The sequence below is a fragment of the Eurosta solidaginis genome, chromosome 5 (assembly GCF_040869045.1).
Source record: "Eurosta solidaginis isolate ZX-2024a chromosome 5, ASM4086904v1, whole genome shotgun sequence".
NCBI classification, from domain to species: domain Eukaryota; kingdom Metazoa; phylum Arthropoda; class Insecta; order Diptera; family Tephritidae; genus Eurosta; species Eurosta solidaginis.
Window position 1 is genome coordinate 205782606 of NC_090323.1, and position 21628 is coordinate 205804233.

Consider the following 21628-nt stretch of genomic DNA (forward strand, 5'->3'; position numbering starts at 1 on the left):
TGATATCGATGGTTTTCAACCAGAATGGAACGAAATGCAAGTATATCTCAAACCATTCTCAAGTTGAAGAACAACGTTTGAGAAAAAGTTGAGAGAATATTTAGCTTCAAATGATTAATAATGCTGAATATCAAACTGAGAAAAAATTTGAGAGAAAAAAATTTTCAAGTATGTCTCAAATTATTCTCAAGTTGAAGATCGACGTTTGAGAAAAAGTCGAGATAATGTTTTGTTTCAAAGGATAAATAATGGTGAATATCAAACTGAGAATCTATGTATTTCTCAAACATTTGAGATTTTTGTTTTCAGTGTTTGTTGGGGAGTAACTCGCTGGAAATCAAAAAAAATTGATGCCGAATGTTTTCTAATGCCCAGTTTTTCAGTGCGAATTTAAACTACAGTTAAAGTTGACTAGGTTTTAACCTTGCCACTTTGTTCGATAAAATAAAATTTTGCTGCTCATCTCAGCTTAAACGGCCAAAGTGGCAGGGTTACACACTAGTCAACTTTAACTTAAATAGGGGATAGATTTTACTTTTCTTTTAATTTAGCTTCGCTGTTTCAGATCTTTTTAATTACTATGTATTAGACCAGTTGCATATTTGTCGAGCAAATTTCTATACAAATATATTTTGCAACATATTCCATCTATGTGGTGGGCGAAACACAGGAAGAAGCTAATGATCAAATTAAGCACCGAATGATATGGTTCGCCTTCGAAATCATGGTTGGTATTTGACGTAATTCAGGCACTTAGATCAAAAATTTTCTGGCTAATGTTCACTCCAACGGCTACAAGAGCCCAAATCTTGACGTAGACCCGCGGCTCCATTGAAAGGAGGCAAGACCTGGTAAATCGGGTGATCTGAACGCCAGTACAAATCATCATAACGCTGATGGGCTTCCTAGAATATTCCATGTTCTTGAAGAGCAAATTGACTCTGTATTCTTTGTTTTTTTTTTTTACTTCCAAATGACACCAATCATATTGTTTTTTGTCTGCCTAATTGCGGAGGGTTCTTTTACTGAAATACTGAAGATTGTAACAGGTGCTCAGATACGAACAACAAACGGCACCGGAAATAATATATTATACTTTGCTCCTAAAATTATGCTAAGCATTTTCTCAGACTAGAGTGTGTGAGTAAAGGTGCGTATTTTAATTGTGTAGTAAAAGCGGACAAGCCACCTAACAAGCACGTTAAAACTTCGAGTATGAGCAAATTCTCGCTTTATTTCGCCTGAGAATGTGCGACTTTCCACATTTCTAAATCTAGATATGCCAGATGAATCTTGGGGAAAATTAAGGTGTGAAGAACCTTGACCTCCCATAGAGATATTCACGCTTTGTTATTGAAGGGCAACAACAACAACATATCCATCCCAATTCTAAACCAAAATTCCGTGCGAGTTTTTTCCCTTCTCGGATTCCTCGTATTCTAAATAAAAATTTCTTGTGAGTTTTTTCACTTCTCCCTTTCCTCCTATTCTGAACAATGTTCGAAAAAGCGGAAACCGGTTATGGGAGAAAAGTAGGTATTATGAATGTGAGGGAGACGGAGATTTCTCTGCCATTTCATAGGAGTTTTTTCACTTGTTAATTTAAAGGGAATGCATCAAAATAGTTAAAGGAAATTGGTTCTTTTAAGAAAGAACACTTATTTGTACAAATGTGTGCTAAAATATGTATTTACATTCTACGCCAATATTCTCACTGTTAATACAACAACAACTACAACCACAATATTCTTTATTTTAAGTCGAAAAGTATATCATAAGCAACGGTAGAGCTCTTGGTATACAAATGCTTAAATAGATTTTGGCATATGACGAAGGACGAATTCAACTCAACTTGGCCGCCAGAAAATTGCCTTGCTGAATGAAAGCAGGCAAGGCGAATTCATTACAGGTGGTGTTATCCCATCAGCTGATTGCTTCTTCTTGATAATTTTCCATACAAAGCCTTGTACAACAAAATGTCAGTTAATCGAAATCTATGAAAATTCTCTTTTGACTTGACATTCATCTGCACGGGGAATTGATTGAATTCGCTTTGCCACCACCTGGTATAGATTCGCCTTGGAAAGCAGGCAACTCCAGCCGATTTGTATTATGCGGCCGTCTTCTTCGTATGTTCCGCTGTTGATGTTGCTGTGGCATCAATTCATTACTCATTTCAGTGAATACCACATGAAATGCAATAAATACTGTGCATTGTTTATATTTTATTTCTTAATTTCCAACAAATTTGCAACAATGATTAAACTTTTAAATTTTTTAAACAAAAGAAGAAATGTGCAACGAAATTTCAATTGACAAAACAGCTGACTTCGAAATTCCTATTCCCCAATTATTATTCTCCCTAGGAGAACAGAATTGGAGGAATTTTTCCGCGGGAATAAAAAAATCCGCGAGAATATTTAGAATTGGTCTGATCGTGATTAAAGACGACAAAAACATTTTATTATGCTCTACAATAATGACAGAACTCCTCAGTTGTTACTACCAACATCGTAGCATTCCTATTGCACATCAGCACAGGACAGGTCATTGGCCTTCATGGCTCTCCGTTCTATCTTAAAATGACTGTATTGCTCCCTACAGCAACACGAATTCGCTCGGGCGACTTTCAAGACATCTAGGAGGCGTGTGCTAGCTTTATGAAAGTCGAAATGCGCAAAGGCTGGTAAGTGTGCTGTCCCAAAGGCCAGAGGCTGTGATATGTGTTGCTTTCTGACTTAGAGCACTCCAGCATTACTATCAGCTACGACTTTATTCTAAGTAAGACAGATGCTCCACTCCCTCTGGTAAACTATTTCACGGTTAGCTCGAAGTTGAGAAGAAAATTGGTAGCACATTTTCTGTGAGGACAGAAATTAGAAAATTAATCAATTAAAACTGTCCGAAAGTTCATACTATTAATCTTACATATTTAAAAACACCAAATCAAAAAACACAAACGTACCGGAATATTCCATGTAATTGAAGAGCAAATTGACTCTGTCTTTGTCTCTTTGTATTCTGGGTTTTTTCAAATGAAGATTGCCCCGTTGTCTTCACGGTCGGTCGTCCATCAATGAATTGCGGACGACCCTTTTAGTGAAGTGGTGAACATTGTAACAGGTTCTCAGATTCAAACAACAAGCAACACCGGATACAATAAGTCATACATTGCTCCTAATAGTATGCTACCCCTGCAAAAATCGCGAGTACCCCATGCATGCATGTATGGAGTACTCGCTATGGACCAACCGAGTGCTCCAAAATTAACCACAATTCATACAAAAAATATGGTCCAATTAACATTGAGATGTCCTAGGACTGGACCATATACTCCAGCTCCGCATTACATCAGAGTAATCCATGGAGTACCCACAGTCCAATAAACATCGTGTAGTGATTACAACCGTTAAAAACGAGCAATGATCGTCTTACAATATGTTCGTGTAGAAACATGAGTTGCTGTATTACAGTGGAGTATAATGGTAAGTACTCCAGTGGACCACATGACCCAACGATTTTTGCAGGGACGTTATAACAAAATGCTGTAATTGGCCTTCCATATAAAAATCAAGTATTTTCTCAGACTCAAGTGTGTGAGTAAAAGGTGCGTATATTGTTTATGTAGCAAAAACAAGCAACTTGAAACTTTGAGTCTGAGTACAAATACTCGCTTTATTTTGCCTGTGAATGTGTTGCCGTCCAGATTTTCAAATCTAGATACGCCAATTGAGATGAACCTTAGGGAAAATTAAATAAAGATCGATAGAGAACTTTGACCTCACATGAAGACATTCACACGTAGCCATTGCTACTGAAGGGCAACAACAACAACATTTCCTGATAAAAGACTACAAAAACATTTTATTGGTGCAAGTTCCACCATTAACCCTTCAAGTCAAAAGTGGAGATTTATCGGTACACAAATGACCCAGAACCTAAATCTCTTGAAGCAATACAGATTTTCTAAACTTTTCTTCCGTATTATATAGATTCTACTTGTAGATTAATGCCCCTATTACCGTTTACAACTCAACTCTGATTGGGTTGAAATTTCGCAATTTGGTATTACGGATTACAACTCAACCTGTCAAAAAAAATGTCGGTTGAGTTGTCTAGTCTAACAACTTTTTGTGGCATTACCGTTTACAACCTTGTGTAGTTGTCAAAGACTTCAAAATCTTACAACTGATTACTAGCAGTTGTCTCATACAATTTTGCAGTTGTTTTGAAAAAATGTTAAGTTTTAGAAGACGGTTCACCATCTAATTTTTAACAAAAATTTTCAAAGTTGGTATCAAAAGACACGTTTCGACCGCCGATTTAAGAATCCGAAAACAAAAATTAAAAATTTTATTTCTGTCATCATTTCGGTTCAAATTTTCATGTGGTTGTTGTATTTTGCCAGATTTTTTGTACACACTAATGCAGAAAGGCGTTGGATCCACCCAGGGTTATTTTTAAAAATCGCGGGCAAAGGCCGCGAACGCAGAAAGATGTTCTGTGCAAAAAAACTGTGCATCGGACCTCATATTTCGGAGCCTCTGGGGCCATTTTGTGAGTTTTTGTAAATATCTTTCGACAGTAATACAATTTTTAATTTCCGCTTTCGAATCCTAAAAACGGAGATCGAAACACGTCTTTTGGTACCACCTTTGATAAGAGTTAAATGGTGCACGGTCTCATAAAACGTTACCTAATAAAAACAAAAAATTGAAAGCTGGTAGTTAAACCTTTTTTAATCAAACAATAAACAACAATTTTAAAACGAAGGATTACATTGAATAATTTTTTGACTCTATGGAGCGACATTCCGAAGTTGGACGAGGCTGGCCGCAGTTCGGATGCAGCCAAAATAGGTGAAATAATGCGAACATGAGTCCCATTGATACTAATTACTACTCCTGGGAATCCTGTTTTAGAGTAAAATACAATTGTTGCTGTTTGGGTTTTAATCCACTTCGCACAAATATGCTCCTCAATAATATCTAAAACCAGTCCAACACCAAAATCATTTCTACAGCATATTTGATAGCTGCCGTCAGCAAGGAATCGGAGTGTGGCGCATAATTTTAAAATACGAAGGCGTATGCAGAAATGGTCCTTAATTTTGTTTAGTAATGAGCAAAATGCTTCCGTTCAAATCTGCAAAATAACTTCATGAGAAGCTGATCATTTGTCACTTAAACATTTTCTTACTTGGTGCTTGGTAGTTCCAAGGGATTGGAATGATCACGCGAATGTTTTCCGCATTCGCGACATGTCAATCTCCAACATTTTCGCCATTATAAAATAGATTTTCATATAATGTCCGTTTTGCTTTTATTTCGTATATGCTTAAATTTCCTCCACAAATTGATCAGCTGTTCATTTATCTGTCAAATCAACACTTTCTGACGTTGGCAACTCAATTCAACTTCAACTGAAATAAGTTGTAATTCGTAATACCAAACAGGAGTTGAGTTGTCTAAAAGTTGAGTTGTTTTAATTACAACCCAACTAAGTTGAGTTGTTCACCGTAATAGGGCCATATGATACAATCAGACCAATTCTAAATATTCTCGCGGATTTTTTCATTCCCGCGGAAAAATTCCTCCAATTCTTTTCTCATAGGGAGAAGAATAATTGGGGAATAGGAATTTCGAATCTTCGAAGTCAGCTGTTTTGTCACTTGAAATTTCGTTGCGCATTTCTTATTTTGTTTAAAAAATTTAAAAGTTTAATTATTGTTGCGAGTTTGTTTGAAATTATGAAATAAGGTATAAACAGTGCACATTATTGCATTTCATGTGGTATTCACTGGAATAAGTAATGAATTGGTGCCACAGCAACATCAACAGAGGAGCATAAGAAGACGGCGGGATAACACAAATCCGCCGGAGTTGCATGCATTCATTCTGCAAAGCAATTTTCTGGCGGCCAAGTCGAGTTGAGTTCGCCTTTCGCCATATGCCAAAATCTATTTAGGCTTCTTAAAAAATCCTTGCGCAATTTCTGGATGGCTGCATCAAATATACCAAGAGCTCTTCCTTTGGCAAGTACTCTCACGTATGTACTCTATGGAATACTCACAAACAAAGCGAGAGTGCGATCACCTACTCCTCTCCTAGGACATCGCAATGTTAATTGGAGCACATTTTTTGTATGAATACAGATTAGTTTTGGAACACTCCTATACTCCCAAAGGAGTATTCCTTACATTATTTATGGAGTACTCGCGTTTTTTGAAGGGGAGATATTCTCAAAAGGGACAGTAGTTATCGAAAAACCGATTAATCCACTTATCGCCTTAACCGTTAACGATAGAACCTTGGATCAAATTATCGATTATTCTAGGACTGGGGACTTATATAATGAAACTAACAAAATTTTTAAATTTTGCTTGGTTCACTTCGTTTTTGTAATTCGATGGATAAATGTCAAAATTGTGACGCGCTTTAAGGTGAAGTATCTAACCATATTAAAAAAGTACCATTCAGGTGATTTCCGGGTGTCACCTGTATGGTTACGCCATGCGTATACCGATGATACAAGAAAACAAGGTGAATGATATTTTTCTTATTTGTATTGCTATTTTTATTTATTACTGATAAACTATATATGAATGTATGAACATAAGATCTCTGTGCAATTATGTAGACGTGTTCTAATGCAGACTTAAAACAATGTTGGTCTTTATCCATGACACCTTTATCCAGAAACAAGACTATATATTTCCGAAGGTTTTCGAGATATCCTAACCTAAAAGGGCAAAAAACATCGTTTTTGCCCGTATTTGAGGTTATGTAGCCTTGCAGATCTTTTCTTTCACCAAAATTTAAGGATGGCACTTTTAAACACAAGTCTTCTTCTTTCAAATGGCGTTGAGTTTTCTCAAATATCATTTTTTTTCACTCAGATATCGCATTTTGCAATTTCCATGTTTCTAAATTTGAAATTTTCATGTATCTAAATTTTCCTACAACTACATGAGTTTCAAAATGCCATATCTCAGCAAAAAAAAAATGATATTTGAGCAAACTCAACGCCATTTGAAAGAAGAAGACTTGTACTTAAAGATGCCATCCTTTAATTTTGGTGAAAGAAAACATCTGCAAGGCTACATAACCACAAATACGGGCAAAAAAGGTGTTTTTTGCCCTTTTAGGTTAGGATATCTCGAAAACCAGAGCTGATAGAGCAATTATGTGGCCATATTTGGATTCAGCGCATCATAAACCTTCGGAAATATATAATCTGGTTTCTGGGTCTGATATCTGTCGACGTGCGTAGTTTGATCGACTTTTAGTTATGTATTAAATGTAAGATGCGTTGGGATTATTGTATGCAATGAATTCCTTGGCCAGCTGATATCAGACAATTTAAATGTTTGATTACGACACCAGATAGCGGTCGACAATCACTTGGTTCAAAATCAACAGCCTTGGTAGTGGTGGTGATTATTAGCACTAAATTAAATTACACAGTATACTTAAGTTTATTTATATACTCGATAACGTCCACGATCTTCTTGATTTGGATGTGTCCGTATGTATTCCAGTGAACGCAGAATGTAGTCTGGTATTGGAGGTGGTCTTGGTATATGCCGCCCGACTGCATGGAAACCCAGTTCATCGCCAATATAACGCACTTCAATTGGTATGCCCTCAGGAGAAACATAGCTAAATACGCCAATTGCCTCCAAAGAACTTCCGGCTGTTTGTACTTGAATGCCATTACTTGTCGAATAGGCATATCTGTAAATGCCCAATTCATCAGCTGGTGCTACGTTAAATAACGTAATATCTGCATTGCGATCTCCGAGTTGTGCAGCTTCCACTGAATTGATTGGATATATGATGATGCAGACGAATGCCAACACTAAAAAGACAACACACTGTGTTCTGTTAAACAAACATAATTAACCAAATTGAACAGATCAATGAAAGCTGCAGAAAATCTAGGAAAGTTATACCTAAATATATGTGTCTTAAATCTTATAAAATAAAGTGGCTAAATCAGTGGCGTAGTGAGGTTTTCTTGCGCCCGGGCCAAATATTTTTTTGGCGCCCGCCGCTTGGAAAAACATCTTCTCCATACGAGATCATAAAAGTAAGTAATCCTAAAGGAGTTTTAGGTTCAATTTCTTTTCTACTGTGAAGTAATATTTTGCAGACACATATTTCGATAAAAAGTTCTGTTCCATCGAAATCTGTATTATAAAATTCACCAAAGTCCCTACAATTTCGTCGTTATTATCCCTGTTTAACAAATTTCCAACTTCTAAGAGAAATCCAAATATAAAACTAAGGTAATTTAGGCGGCCACCGTGGTGTAACGGTAGCATGCTCCGCCTACTACACCGAAGATCCTGAGTTCACGCCCCGGGCAAAGCAACACCAAAATTTAAAAAAAAAAGTTTTTCAATTAGAAAAAAAAATGTATAAGCGGGGTCGTCCCTCGGCAGTGTTTGGCAAGCACTCCGAGTGTATTTCTGCTATAAAAAGCTTCTCAAATAAATAAAATAAATACAACTCATCTGCCTTGCAGATGCCGTTCGGATTCAGCATAAAACAAGTAGATCCCGCCCCGCCAATTTGTAGGAAAAATTAAAAAGGAGCACGACGCAAATTGGAAGAGAAGCTCGGCCTACAATCTATTCGGAGGTTATCGCACCTTACATTTATTTTATAATTTAGTCGTGTAAGTCTTGTACGTACTTTTTGTTGCAGACGATCGAGGACACTTTTCATGACGCGAAAAATTTCACATTCTGTGGAAAGACCAATTTCTCTAGCCGATTTTGCGGCGCCTCCTTTCACGTTTACTATATCAATATCCCATTTTTCACAAAGAGACTTCGCTTTTTCTATTGCTTCTTCGCAGAGAGTGTCTCATATTTCGGATTCACGTTTGACAGTTTTTGTTAAAGCAGTTTTTAATAATTCCTATCGTAACGTTGAACATGAGAAAAAAGATATATGCTTTCAATTATTCCACAACCTGTCGTGTTCTGGATATATACATGAATTTTTTAGTATAGAAAATTTTTTCCAGAAATCAGTTATAATAAAAATACAAACTATCCAGGAAGTTCTGCTTTGCAGTTCGTGTGTTTGTTCGCGGTAAACTGTACGAGCAAACTTGCTTTCAGTGGGACTTTCTCCACATCACATTATCCATCATATATATACAAGTTGAATTAGATGAAATGTTGAAAAAAGCCAGCACTTGGTAGCGTTATTTAACTTCGGGTGTACTCTTATAGGTATGCATGGATATATGTATGTATTTTCATTTCATATCGGCGTGACATACACATTTATGAGTGTGCAGCATAAATAGTTAAGAGCGCATGCATCTCTTAAAACATACTTTTGTTTTATTAAAGCTTGTTTTGTTAAAGTTTTAAACATTTCGTCAAAATTCTTAAACAAATGTGCTATTTTCTGGTAAGTTTGTATGTACATTAGACTGGGTCGATTTATTAACCGATATCGCGCCATCGATTTTTCGATAGGATTTGGTCTCAGGAAAAAAAGTTCCACTACGCATACCCAAAGAAATAATTTTCGAGCCTGCGAAATTTAATTTTTTTGACTTTGATTTTTAAGGTGTTTTTCATGACCTACTAAAAAATTTTCATTTGATTGTAAAATTTTCATGAATACCCTGTTCGAACCAAAAATGTCCGATAAAAACGTTGGCGATAAGAGTTTTTTGAAAAAACAAATATTTTTTGGGTTTTGGTGAGTGTTTTGGGCGAAAAATTTATCCTTTCGCCATTTTTTTAAGGGTTTTTTCAGCATAAATGCAAAAATGTTTTCAATGAAAACGAATCCACTTAAAATTATGCGCTAAAAACGTTGGTGATAACAGTTTAAAAAAAAATATTTTTTGGGTTTTGGGACTTGTTTTGGTCGAAAAATCGATTTTTTCGATGAAATTTCGCAGGCTCGAAAATTATTTTTTATTAGTGGAACTTTTTTCCTGACCCCAAATCCTATCGAAAAATCGATGGCGCGATATCAGTTAACTTTCGTCCATACAAATCGACCCACCCCAATGTACATATATGCTGATGTTTGTACACTATCTTCTTCTATATATGTATATAAGGAAGGATGCATGTTTGTATGCACCTTATGGACTCCCAAACTGCAAAATTGCAGGAGAGTGTTCCTGTGAGGTTTTCTTCCGGGAAGTGGACCCAGGTACCAATCAATTCGAACAAATTCTATTCACAGTTCGATTTGCCTGAAATTTGGAGTATAGGTAGCTCTGTGCCTAGATTAGTATTAACGCCACTTTTTTCCGGCAAATGGACCAGAGAAACGGACTGGGGCTGGGTCCGGGGGCTGGGACTGGGACTGGGATTCGGACTTGGGCAGGGACTGTAACTGGAACTGAGGTTGGGAATAAGGAATGTAAAAGAATAAGAACTAGAGAGAAGAGAAAAGAAGAATGGGGAGAGAGAGAGAGAGTTAGAGGAAGATAGTGCGATAGGGATAGATGTTGCGGAAAAGAAATGAGAGAAACGACGGAGATGGAGAAAGAGACGCAGAGAAAGATAAAGTCAGGGGGAGGATTAATGGAAAGGATAAGAAGGAAAAGGTGTAGAAAGAGTAAGAGCTGAGGGGGAGCGGGAATATTTGCGACCGTCCCACCCACGTCCTTATGTATCCGGCTTCCCGACTCGGCGAGCGTGTTTCAAGCTGATACTTTCGCTATCCAAGAGGCGTGTAAAGCATTAATGGATATCAATGGTAACGGTAACAGGGTAGCCATTTTCTCCGATTGCCAGGCGGCCCTTGAGGCCCTCGGGTCAGAGACGATATAATCAAATCGGGTTGGGAAGTGTAGGGAGAGCGCCATGATTCTGGCGAGCCGGCGGATCGTTACCCTGATATGGGCCATCGAAACTTACAGGGTAACGAGATGGCGGATGAGCTGCCTTGGCGTGGAGCGGCTCTTGATTTCTCAGGAGCGAAGGAGGTCCTTGCACCCCTGCGACTCATCAAGGGTCGCATCTCCCAGCACTGGTTGAGCGTGGCCAACAATAGGTGGAATCGGTTGCGGTCCTGTAGAGTTTCCAAGAGCATGTGGCGATTTTATAACGAAAAACGATCTATAGCTGTCCTTAAGATGAACACAAGGGATATATCCAGAGTAGTTGCGGTGTTCACAGGGCATGTGACAATTGGGGTACATGCAGCACGGATGGGAATGCAACACAATACCTCCTGTCGCAGTTGTAAGCGTCCGGAGGCAGAGGGAACGGTTGAGCATCTGCTGTGCGAATGCACAGCACACTGTCCAAGCAGAATAAAGTTTCTTGGAAAGCCCTTTTTTGAAAGCCTCCCAGAGCTCAATGATGTTAGGCCGGGAGAGCTTCTCAAATTTATAAACTCCACGGGATGGATATGGGGGGACGGATTTCCCTGAGGCGCTTAAAAATGTTTTATTGGTGTTCTTACAACACCCTTTCATTGGTTAACTCACGAGTTGTGGTATCAAAACGGCGCATGAGCGCTAATTGGAGTCAATTGGGAATCGCCACTCCAACCAATCAACCAACCAAGAGCTAAAAGCTTTTTAAAAGCAATGCAGACCAAGGTTAGGGCAGAAAAACATCTGCCGGGTCTGGTAGTCCATACATAAATTAAATATATTGAACATATATAAAATAAGTAGGCCCAAAACACGTTGTCATGCCCAAAAACACTTATGTTTACATACCTTCCCGCCATTGCATCATTATTTTTCTAGCCAAACTGATTGGTATTCTTATCCTCTTCCGTATTCCTTTGGAAATTACATACGAAGTGCGGAGAAAGCTCGAGAAGGTCAATATGTCGTCGAGTATGGCCCGTAGTATGTCGACGCCCATCGGCGAACGTTGGCGTGCTTACCATAAATAATTAGCTTTTCTTATTTAAAAAATACTGTTTTTCAGGAAAGGGTTTGTTTATATGTATTTAGGGAATCGACGTTTTGGGCATTTTGGACTTCGCACGGCAGCCGGTTCTATTTACAGGAGCGCTAGGGGTTTTTTCCAAGACAGAGAGAGGGCTGTAATTTCAGTGTGGTGTAGTTTTTGCGGTTGGCTCAAAAATTGTTATCCAAGAAAACGCTGCTTGCGGAGGGACTATCCAACATTCACTTACTCGAGTGAGGCGTCGAACCTCATTCCGCACCTAAAGAGTACTGCTGCATCTGCAGAAAAAAAACGAATACTTAAAACCATCACACTCTTGTCTATATGCCTCGAGCGAAGCGTGGTTTCACCGAAGGAGATGTTCTGCGCTAATCCTAAATACTCTTCGTCAAAGATATTACTTTAGCACATTTGTAGCTTGCTATTTACGCCCAAAGGCGACTGATGACCGTGGTTGAGAGCACCTTCGTTCTTTCAACGTCTATTTACATTCATGACGCACGTGGCATAGTTTTGACGACTAGCACCTATGCTGACAAGATGGCGAGACGAAATTCCAGTTGTTGCTCACGGCCTCCAGTTTTACGACTGTTTTTTAAGAGTTACAATCTTCGAAGCTCGACCAGGAGCAGTCCCAAGCACCAGTTCCTGCCGTGCATTACACATTTTATCCGGCAAAAGCATTCGTATAAGACATGATCATAAGCTCCTAGTACACTGTCTGCCAGTACAGAACTCAGAGGACTGCGGAGTCGGTATAATGAAAACAATTTCAAAAATTTAGGCCGACAGTTGTAGACCTGTGCTCGAAACATTGTTTCAATAGCGACATTTTTAAATTGAAATATGTGAACGGTTATATTTTCAGTCCAAAAAATTTTGTTCTTACTAAAAGTAATGAGCTCATTATGGATGAGAACGTAACTTCAGTTTTTCGACTTGTCCGACTGTCAACTGCATTAGCGTAGTAGTACTGTCCTATAAATATAAAGGAGCATGAAAGCAGTATCAAAACTCTGTTGTTGCTATTGTTGTAGCGATGAAGACACTCTCCGAAGATTTTGGGGAGTGTTAACGATGTTGATGGTTCTTTGCTGGATATAGATCCGATACGTTACGGTAACAAGCACCATCAAGGCACAAGCCCGACCATCTTGTAGCACTGCTACAAGAAAAACAACCATCTCGGGACCGATTTAATATTACCACATTGGACCCTCTAGGCCATACCGCCCCCACCCCCTAGGGTAGGTGAGATGGTACCTGCCCTTTTAGGGGAAGCTCACTTGGACAGCATGAAGGTCCGTTGTGATATAAAATAAAATAACGGTGACGTTGCTACAGCTAATAAGAGGATCGTTGCGTAGCAACCATATAGTTTCTAATGAGACATATCTCAACCCTGGATAAATTCTTCGGAGATCCAAGTGAGCCGCGACCGAAGTACTTTCGCCTAGTTCTGGAAAAAGCTGAGCAATCAAGCATAAAGTGATTCGATGACTCCACCTCATCATCTTCCATGCAGCTACAGCAGGATGCGGTTTCCAGTATACTGAGACGTACCGCATGGATTCCTATTGGGCAGTGTCCTGTCAAAACCAAAATTACCATTGGTAGATGAGCCTTTGTGCACCCAACTATTTCGGCAGACCTCCTGCCATTCATTTCTGGCCAGAACATGAGGAAATTGGCGTCGCCAGAGCCTCACCTGGTAAAGAAGCACGATACACCAAGGGTAGGTGAGGTTGAAAGGGCTGCGCTACACACCCCGTTGCATCATTTTGATATTTCAGTCGCCTTTTACGACAATCGTACCTTCCGCGGGTATATTATAAGCCCCTAACCCGCTGGGTAGGGGATTAAATGGGATAAAAACCATAGCTACCTTAGGTGGAATCTCAATAAGGCTTTCAACAATTGGTACGCAAGAGATCACTTTTGGGGGTATAGGGTTTACTTGAGGGAATATAAAAAGGTTATACGCGGCAATAAATCCTACCCTGAACATTGCGAGTTGATTGAGTTAATGGAGCACTGAGTAAGACTTGAAAATAATCTAGCCAGAAATCATTCAAATAAGATCTTTGTGAAGCGCACTGATGAAACATGAACAGGAACAGCAGCTGAAGGCCTGAATATCCTTATAAATCACCAGGGGTGGATGGTATTCTTCAAACTATACTGTACATGATACCTTATCAAAGCTCAACATAAGTTCCTTCCCTTCTGTGGTTAGTGAAATCATGTAAAGAATGTTTACAATGCTAAGCAGGTGGGCACAGGATTGTGGCTTTTGGCTAAATCAGGAGATGACGGACTTTGAATAGCTCAGAGTATTTTCCCTTCCATGATAAAAAACCCAATTAAGTGCCAGGATGTATAACATAAAAAATGCTTCGTCTTGTTGGCAGAAGAAGTTTTCGAACACCTTGCATAAATGCTCTTTCGAGATCTGACCACTTTGATGAACCCTTAACCTCCCAAGAGCAGAATATGAGCACATATTTCTTCCCGTTCCATGTATATCCCACATCTGCTGCCAGTGACAAAAATAAGTAGTACCTTTGATTAAATTTTTAGGATTCCTTTCACTGTTATCGCGTAGAAGGATTTAGGGCTCCGAAAAGAGCTTGTTTATGAAGGAAATGTTCACAAAAAATTATTTATTTTATGTCTGCAATAATGTGTTAGGTTAGGTTGAGCTGGCAGGTCAATAAAGACCTCACATGGACAGAATGTATAAATGGTGCTATCAGAATTTGTTTGGCTGCCGAACAGAAAACCACCGGTTATGTAACCGGAGTTATGTCATACAACCACTCCGTCTTTTAGGCAAACACTATAAGTTTATCAGGACCTAGCTTAATTGCTGGAGCCTTGACCTCGCGAGTGCAGGACACGTACATAGAACATGCTCAACCGATTCTTGGTACAGCTGTGCAAATTTGTGAGTCTAATGTCGGAAGATTTCCACATGATTTTAGAAAGTTTACAGCCGAGTGATTCTGTGAACGCCTTTTTTGCTTAATGGATCATATGCAACTCCTAACTATATCCTTCTGATTTCTCTCATAACATTGCCTAAACAAAGCAGTAGCAATATAACTTTTTTATGGAATACTGAAGTTCGTAGACGGAAGAATCTTTCCAGCACAGCGGGTCGACGTCGTTATGATGCACTCAGATTAGAGCATCGATGCTAACTGTGAGTGACAAGTTTAAAGGGAAACCCCATTATAACTTCCATAGCATCTTCAATATGAGCCCTAGCATTGCTCCTTGCTTGAGTGATAGCTTTTCTCACAACTCTCCTGAGCATCTATGGGAGCATGGAGGTGTCAACATGAACGCTTACTTAGAAATGCTTTCTTGGACTGTATATTTTCATCCATTAGCCTAACATAACTCTGCCGGCTCAGCTCACTGGACATAAATCGCATCGTCCTAACACTGTTATCTATTACTAGGTAACGAAAGTTGTGCGCTTTGATGCCGCACACGTTTATTAAAAAGTCGATCTGTTCATGAGTCGTTAGATTCACGTTAGGTCCGCACTAGCGCAGAACTATCGCTTTAACAAACGGCACTAATTTAAAGTCTGTCCGCCACAGTGCTCTCAACGGACACTTTCAATATTGTGATGTTCTACGAAATGAACGCTTTTTTAACTGGTTAAGTTGTTGTCGACCACCGTGGTGTGATGGTAGCGTGCTCCGCCTACCACACCGTATGCCCTGGGTTCAAACCCCGGCCAAAGCAACATCAAAAATTAGAAATAAGATTTTTCAATTAGAAGAAAATGTTTCTAAGCGGAGTCGCCCCTCGGCAGTGTCTGGCAAGCGCTCCGGGTGTATTTCTGCCATGAAAAGCTCTCAGTGAAAAATCATCTGCCTTGCAGATGCCGTTCGGAGTCGGCAAAAAACATGTAGGTCCCGTCCGGCCAATTTGTAGGGAACATCAAGAGGAGCACGATGCAAATTGGAAGAGAAGATCGGCCTACAATCTCTTCGGAGGTTATCGCGCCTTACATTTATTTTTTATTTTAGTTGTTGTCGTTGTTTTAGCAGTGCTTCGCTCCATCCAAAAGGTACAAACACTCTTATAAAAACCCTCTCCTGGTCCGAGAAAAGTTGGTATTTCAACAGGGTAGGACCAAACAGGTATGGGTGTTAGAGGCATTGTTTTCACACTGCAACTGAAAAGCTTGTTGGTGTCCTGTTGGACAGTATACCAACGAAATTAGAACAGAGTGACGCGCGTCTCTCTGGGTAGGTTGCTTTCCTCAACTGTGAGTTCAGGGTCTTTGAGAACGGTGTTCACCGGGCAATTGTTGGCTAGTAAACCGCCGACTTTTTCTGGATGTCTCTGATGACCTTTCTGTGCTCCTTTACTTCATACGGCTGACTTCCCGAGCGCCGGTTTTGTTTACAGTGGTTGCGGAGATAGCTACTTTAGTTCCTTAGAGGTGGGCCCTCTTCAATCGTATGTCTATTTGGATGCCCATCCTTCTGGGTATTCAACAGAAAACAGTTTGTGAATTTAATTTGTCTCCTTTATGGGCAGTATTCTCGCCTTACTGTGCAAATGATGTTCAGGAGACAGAAGAAGCCATTCTGTGGTAGTTATGAACGCGGTGTTTTGACGGGCCTGTAACTCCCTCCAGCGGGGTTTTTTCAAGCTCGGATACCATATTGGAGATGCTCTTTTAAATGGTTATAAGCGTTTCATTGTCTCTGCCTTAAGTGCTGCCAGCGAACACTTGAGGTTTTTGTTGCAGATCTAAACTTTAAGTACAATTACGGCTGCATACTTGCCAAAATTTAGGTTCCGATCGAACGTCAGACTCAGTGTTTTTGGGTACAGGACAATCGTTAGCGTAATGCTATCGACGTGGATGTCCAATATTGCCGACATTTGCAACGTTCACCTATTACCATTACGGTGCAGTGAAGGGCGTAGGACCATTGTAGTAATTCCTTCTGGTAGGGATATGTAAAAATATCAACAAAAGTTGAAATAGGACACCACCATGCAGCACCTCTTGTTTAGTTCTTCTTGTTCTTCTGATGTTACGTTACTGAACTGCATCGATGCTTGCCGACCACACAGACAATTCGCAGTTCACGTTTTGAGACTGGGAGGAAGAGAGACCCTTCAAGTCTCGCAATGCCGTGCTGTGGTTGACTGTGTCGAACTGGTTCAGTCGTAGGTGGTTCTAAAATAGTCGCAGCCTTTAACTTATTAATTTAAATACATTTGGCTGAGACTTCAGCACTGTTGGTCCACGTGGTCCCACTCTGCTTCCCAACGGAGGTAGGCATTTAACCTGTAGTGCGAACCTGGCAGTATGCGTGACTGCCTGTTGTTGTTGTTGTTGTAGCGATAAGGACACTCCCCGAAGGGCTTGGGGAGTGTTATCGATGTTGATGGTTGCAGATCCGGTACATTCCGTTAACAAGTACCATTAGATACTAGCCCGACCATCTCGTGAACGATTTGGTATGACATGAAACTTTCTAGGCCATACCGCCCTCCCACCCCTAGATCCATGGGGAACTTGGGATCACCAGATACTCGGCTATTTAAAAAAACAGGATTCGCCACGGGTAGATGAGTCTGACAATTGGGTTGGAGAAGCTATATATTGCGCTGGCAACCACTTTAAAGGGTTGCGCTACACAACCCTTGAATCAATTCAATATTTGGTCACCTCTTACGACACCCATACCTGCCGCGGGTATATTCTAAGCCCCCTAACCCGCTGTGGTTGCGTGACTGTTGTTGTTGTTGTTGTAGCGATAAGGACACTCCCCGAAGGGATTGGGGAGTGTTATCGATGTTGATGGTTGCAGATCCGGTACATTCCGTTAACAAGCACCATTAGTTACTAGCCCATCTCGGGAACGATTTGGTATGACCACATGAAACCTTCTAGGCCATACCGCCCTCCCACCCCCTAGATACATGGGGAACTTGGGATCGCCAGATACTCGGCTGTTTAAAAAACAGGATTCGCCAAGGGTAGATGAGTCTGATCATTGGGTTGGAGAAGCTATATATTGCGCTGGCAACCACTTCAGAGGGTTGCGCTACACATCCCCTTGATTCAATTCAATATTTTAGTCGCCTCTTACGACACCCATACCTGCCGCGGGTATATTCTAAGCCCCCTAACCCACTGTGGTTGCGTGACTGCCTCTTAGTTTTTTGGAGAGGGACCCTCCAAACCCCTTTGCGTATAACATATGCATTTCTGCAAGGGGCCACTGTTTAAAAAAAATAGTAAACAGCTTAGATGATCATAGAGGGATAATTTTTTCGGGAACGAACTGTCAGTCACACTTTGTTTCTGACAAACTCATCTTCCTCATTCTAACATAGTCTGACCTCCCACAAATAACGAACGAAGTGTTCTTGAAATGAGAACCAAAAATCTTATTAAATCAAGCACGAAATTAGTACACCAGGTTCATAAATTAAAACGGAACTATTTGTAAAACGGTGTATTTGAAAAATACGTTCGCAACACTACACCTTTTCAAGTTTATAATGAGAAACTGTAAGATTATATTGGGAATATATAAAGTCATAATGAGAAAATAGAAATTGATAATGAGAAATGTAATTTCATAATGAGAACTTATAAATTGATAATGAGAAATATAAGTTGATATTGTGAAAGTGCAAATTGATAATGAGAAATGCAATTTCATAATGAGAATTTTTAAATTGATAATGAGAAATATGTGTTGATATTGTGAAAATACAAATTGATAATGAGAAATATAAATTGATATTGAGAAAATACAAATTGATAATGAGAAATGTAATTTCATAATGAGAATTTTTAAATTGATAATGAGAAACATAAGTTGATATTGTGAAAATACAAACTGATAATGAGAAATATAAATTGATATTGAGAAAATACAAATGGATAATGAGAATATATAAATTAATAATGAGGTTGGGTTAGGTTAGGTTGAACTGGCCGGTCAATAAAGACCTCACATAAACTGAACGTGTCCATAGTGTTACCAGAATTTGTTTGACGACCAAACGGAAGAACCCCAATCAGGTGCCAAGACATATGTGAATAACTCCGTCCTCTTGGCAAATACTACATAGCAGTTTTCTAAGACCCAGCTTAATTGCTGCCTCGTGATCCGCCAAATCTGCCGCCCCTAATAGCAGGAGCCTTGACTTGGCGAGCGCAGAACATGAACACAGAACGTACTCAACCGTTTTTTCCTACAGCTCATACTTCATACACTTACAGTTACTGACGAGGCCTAACATATAAGCATGTTACGGCAGAAGGCAGTGTCCAGTCAGTATGCCCATCTTGAGTCTTAAATCTTCTCTCTTTAGAGATATGTGCCACATGATCTTAAAAATATTGCACCCCCGCGCTTTTGTACACGCCGTGTCTGATTGATGGATCATATGCAACTCCTGTCTCCTTTTGATTTCTCCCAAACGGATTGGAAAGTCTATCGTCGACTCAGCGAGTGTTGCACCCTCCTTTGCCAACTCATCGGCCTTTTCGTTACCTTCTCTCCCTTTATGACCGGGAACCCAGTAAAGATGTATGGTCCGGCCTAAGAGGAGTTTTTCCAATGCTCCTTTGCATTCCAGAACATATTCCTAGCTCGCAGACCAGATTACTTATAGCACATCACAATTAAAATTTTGTACATATGTATGTTCTCACTACCAATTTATGTTTTCTCATTAATAATTTATATATTCTCAATATGTAGTTACACTCACACATGGCTTACGGGTTATGAAAAATCATACTTAAGAGACTTTTGTCAATGGTTGTTCTTGGTTTTAGACATGTTTCATTCGATTTTGAACGTTTTTTTCTCTAAGTGTACAATCACTGCTTTCAAATCACATATGTACATATACGTGGAACTTCAATTATGTATATAAATGTATTTTTTGATTTAAAAATTAATTTAAACTTTAAAAGAGTATGTGCATAAATATTTAAAAACCTCACAAATCCAAAACTTACGGGTTTCGAAACTTTTCGTATTTGAGTTCTACTCCACATATTTACTGCAATTTAAACTGTAAATTTTTAAAATCTTTCCTTTTTCGATAAAATTAATTTATTTAGTGCTTGATTGCTTTTTTTATGTTAAGGGTTTAAGGTGATTTAGATGACTGAGGTCAAGCGCGCGCAAGATTAAGTTTTTTATATTGCTTAAAATTTAATAAAAACTATCAAAGATGTATTGGAAAAATTTGTGCTTGCATGAATGTACATACATACGTATACTCGTGTAAAGACGTAGTTTGAATAATAGTTTTTATGTTTATCGATTTATCTTTTTCCTGTCACACATACGAGCAACTATAATTTATTTATTTTTTTGGTATCTGTAGGGTCAACAACAAGCGGGGCGAATCAGCAAATAACGGAGTCTAAGTTTAGGTGAAACTGAATGTTATATACTCAGCTGGGCTCTCACACATACTTACATAAAGGACAAATTCCAAGAGAAGTCCCACACACATTAAACAGTAATAACAAAGATGATGGATACTTTGTACCAATTTCACATAGACACCCCGATTCTAGTGTGGTAACAAAATTCTTCACCACGGTAACGAAATCATGGGCCACTTTTACACCCTTTTGGTATTCTACCAGCGAAAGTATCCGGATAATTTTTTACCCACAAAAGTAGGTGGTTACATCGAAATAACCACACAACAGCTGTTGTATAGAAAAAGGCAAAACTGAAAAATAAAGAATTGTAAGCGAAAATAAGTAAAGATAATAGTAAAAAAGTGTTGCCTATTGCTATACATATTTGTTTACATTATGTACTTTCACAGAATAAATTACAATATACATATATAGAAACTTATCATGCATAATATGCATATACACATCGTCCCGTTTATTCGTTAACCTCGTATCTACAAGCGAGACATTTTCTGTAAAGCCACACCATGTTTTCATTTATGACCGAAATTCATCGAAAAAAAGGACCAAATTTTTGTTTTATTTTATTAATATAAAATACAAAATTTTAGGATGTTTCCATATAAAATTTTACTAAACATAGTGAAGACTTTCCTTTAATTCAAGCTGAACAAACAAATATGTATATGTGCATGCAACCAAAAATGGTACTATATTTTGACATAGGATAAGTCTATGTCTTTCACCAACCAAACATTGTGAACCTAGTTTTGGTCACAAAGCTCTTGGTTCTAGCATTATGTTGTTGATTGCAATGAAATAAAATGTATTGTGCAGTTAGGTTTTAGTAAGAAACGGTTCAAAATTTGCGTTCTGGTGATGCCGAACTATGTATGTGCAAAACTCAGTAAATCGTAAATGAAACTAGGCAATTTTCTTAGTGCTATTTTTATAGATGCATACTTTTTCCCTTAACGTTTAAACTTCATATCAGAGCCTAGATTCAGTAAGTGTGAGTTTTGATCCCAGGCCTCAGGGGTTCTGCTAGCACCTCCGGGAATAATTTTATACAAAACATTTCTTCCGAAATCAAATCTCTTCCTTCTGTCTTCGAGTTAAAATATTTCTTGTGCCAAGATACTTAGTTTTCAATTACCTTGCATGGTTTAACACCACAATAGTCCTGGAATTCCTTGAACTGTTGTTGTTGTTGTAGTGATAAAGTTGCTCCCCGAAGGCATTTGGGAGTGTTATCGATGTGATAG

At 38.9% G+C, this 21628-nt stretch overlaps 1 protein-coding gene across 2 annotated transcripts; it reads right to left on the reverse strand.

Moving 5' to 3' along the window:
* Window positions 1-6579: 6579 nt before the first annotated feature.
* On the reverse strand, window positions 6580-20661 carry Cpr78Cb (Cuticular protein 78Cb). Of its 2 annotated transcripts, none has more exons than XM_067792417.1 (2): window positions 20414-20661; window positions 6580-7876 (listed from the first exon to the last, which is right to left on the reverse strand). In XM_067792417.1, the coding sequence occupies exons 1-2, from the start codon at window positions 20447-20449 to the stop codon at window positions 7478-7480; spliced, it is 435 nt and encodes a 144-aa protein (XP_067648518.1). In that variant the 5' UTR covers window positions 20450-20661; the 3' UTR covers window positions 6580-7477. The 2 variants fall into 2 exon arrangements, with proteins under 2 accessions (XP_067648518.1, XP_067648517.1); XM_067792416.1 differs by lacking the exon at window positions 20414-20661 and adding an exon at window positions 19944-20184.
* Window positions 20662-21628: the final 967 nt, after the last annotated feature.

Coding starts and splice junctions, on each gene's coding strand:
- Cpr78Cb (XM_067792416.1), bottom strand. CDS start 19,982: ATGTGGAGTAGAACTCAAATACGAAAAGTTTCGAAACCC. Junction 7,877..19,943: donor TACGAAAAGTTTCGAAACCC/GTAAGTTTTGGA, acceptor AACAGAACACAG/TGTGTTGTCTTTTTAGTGTT.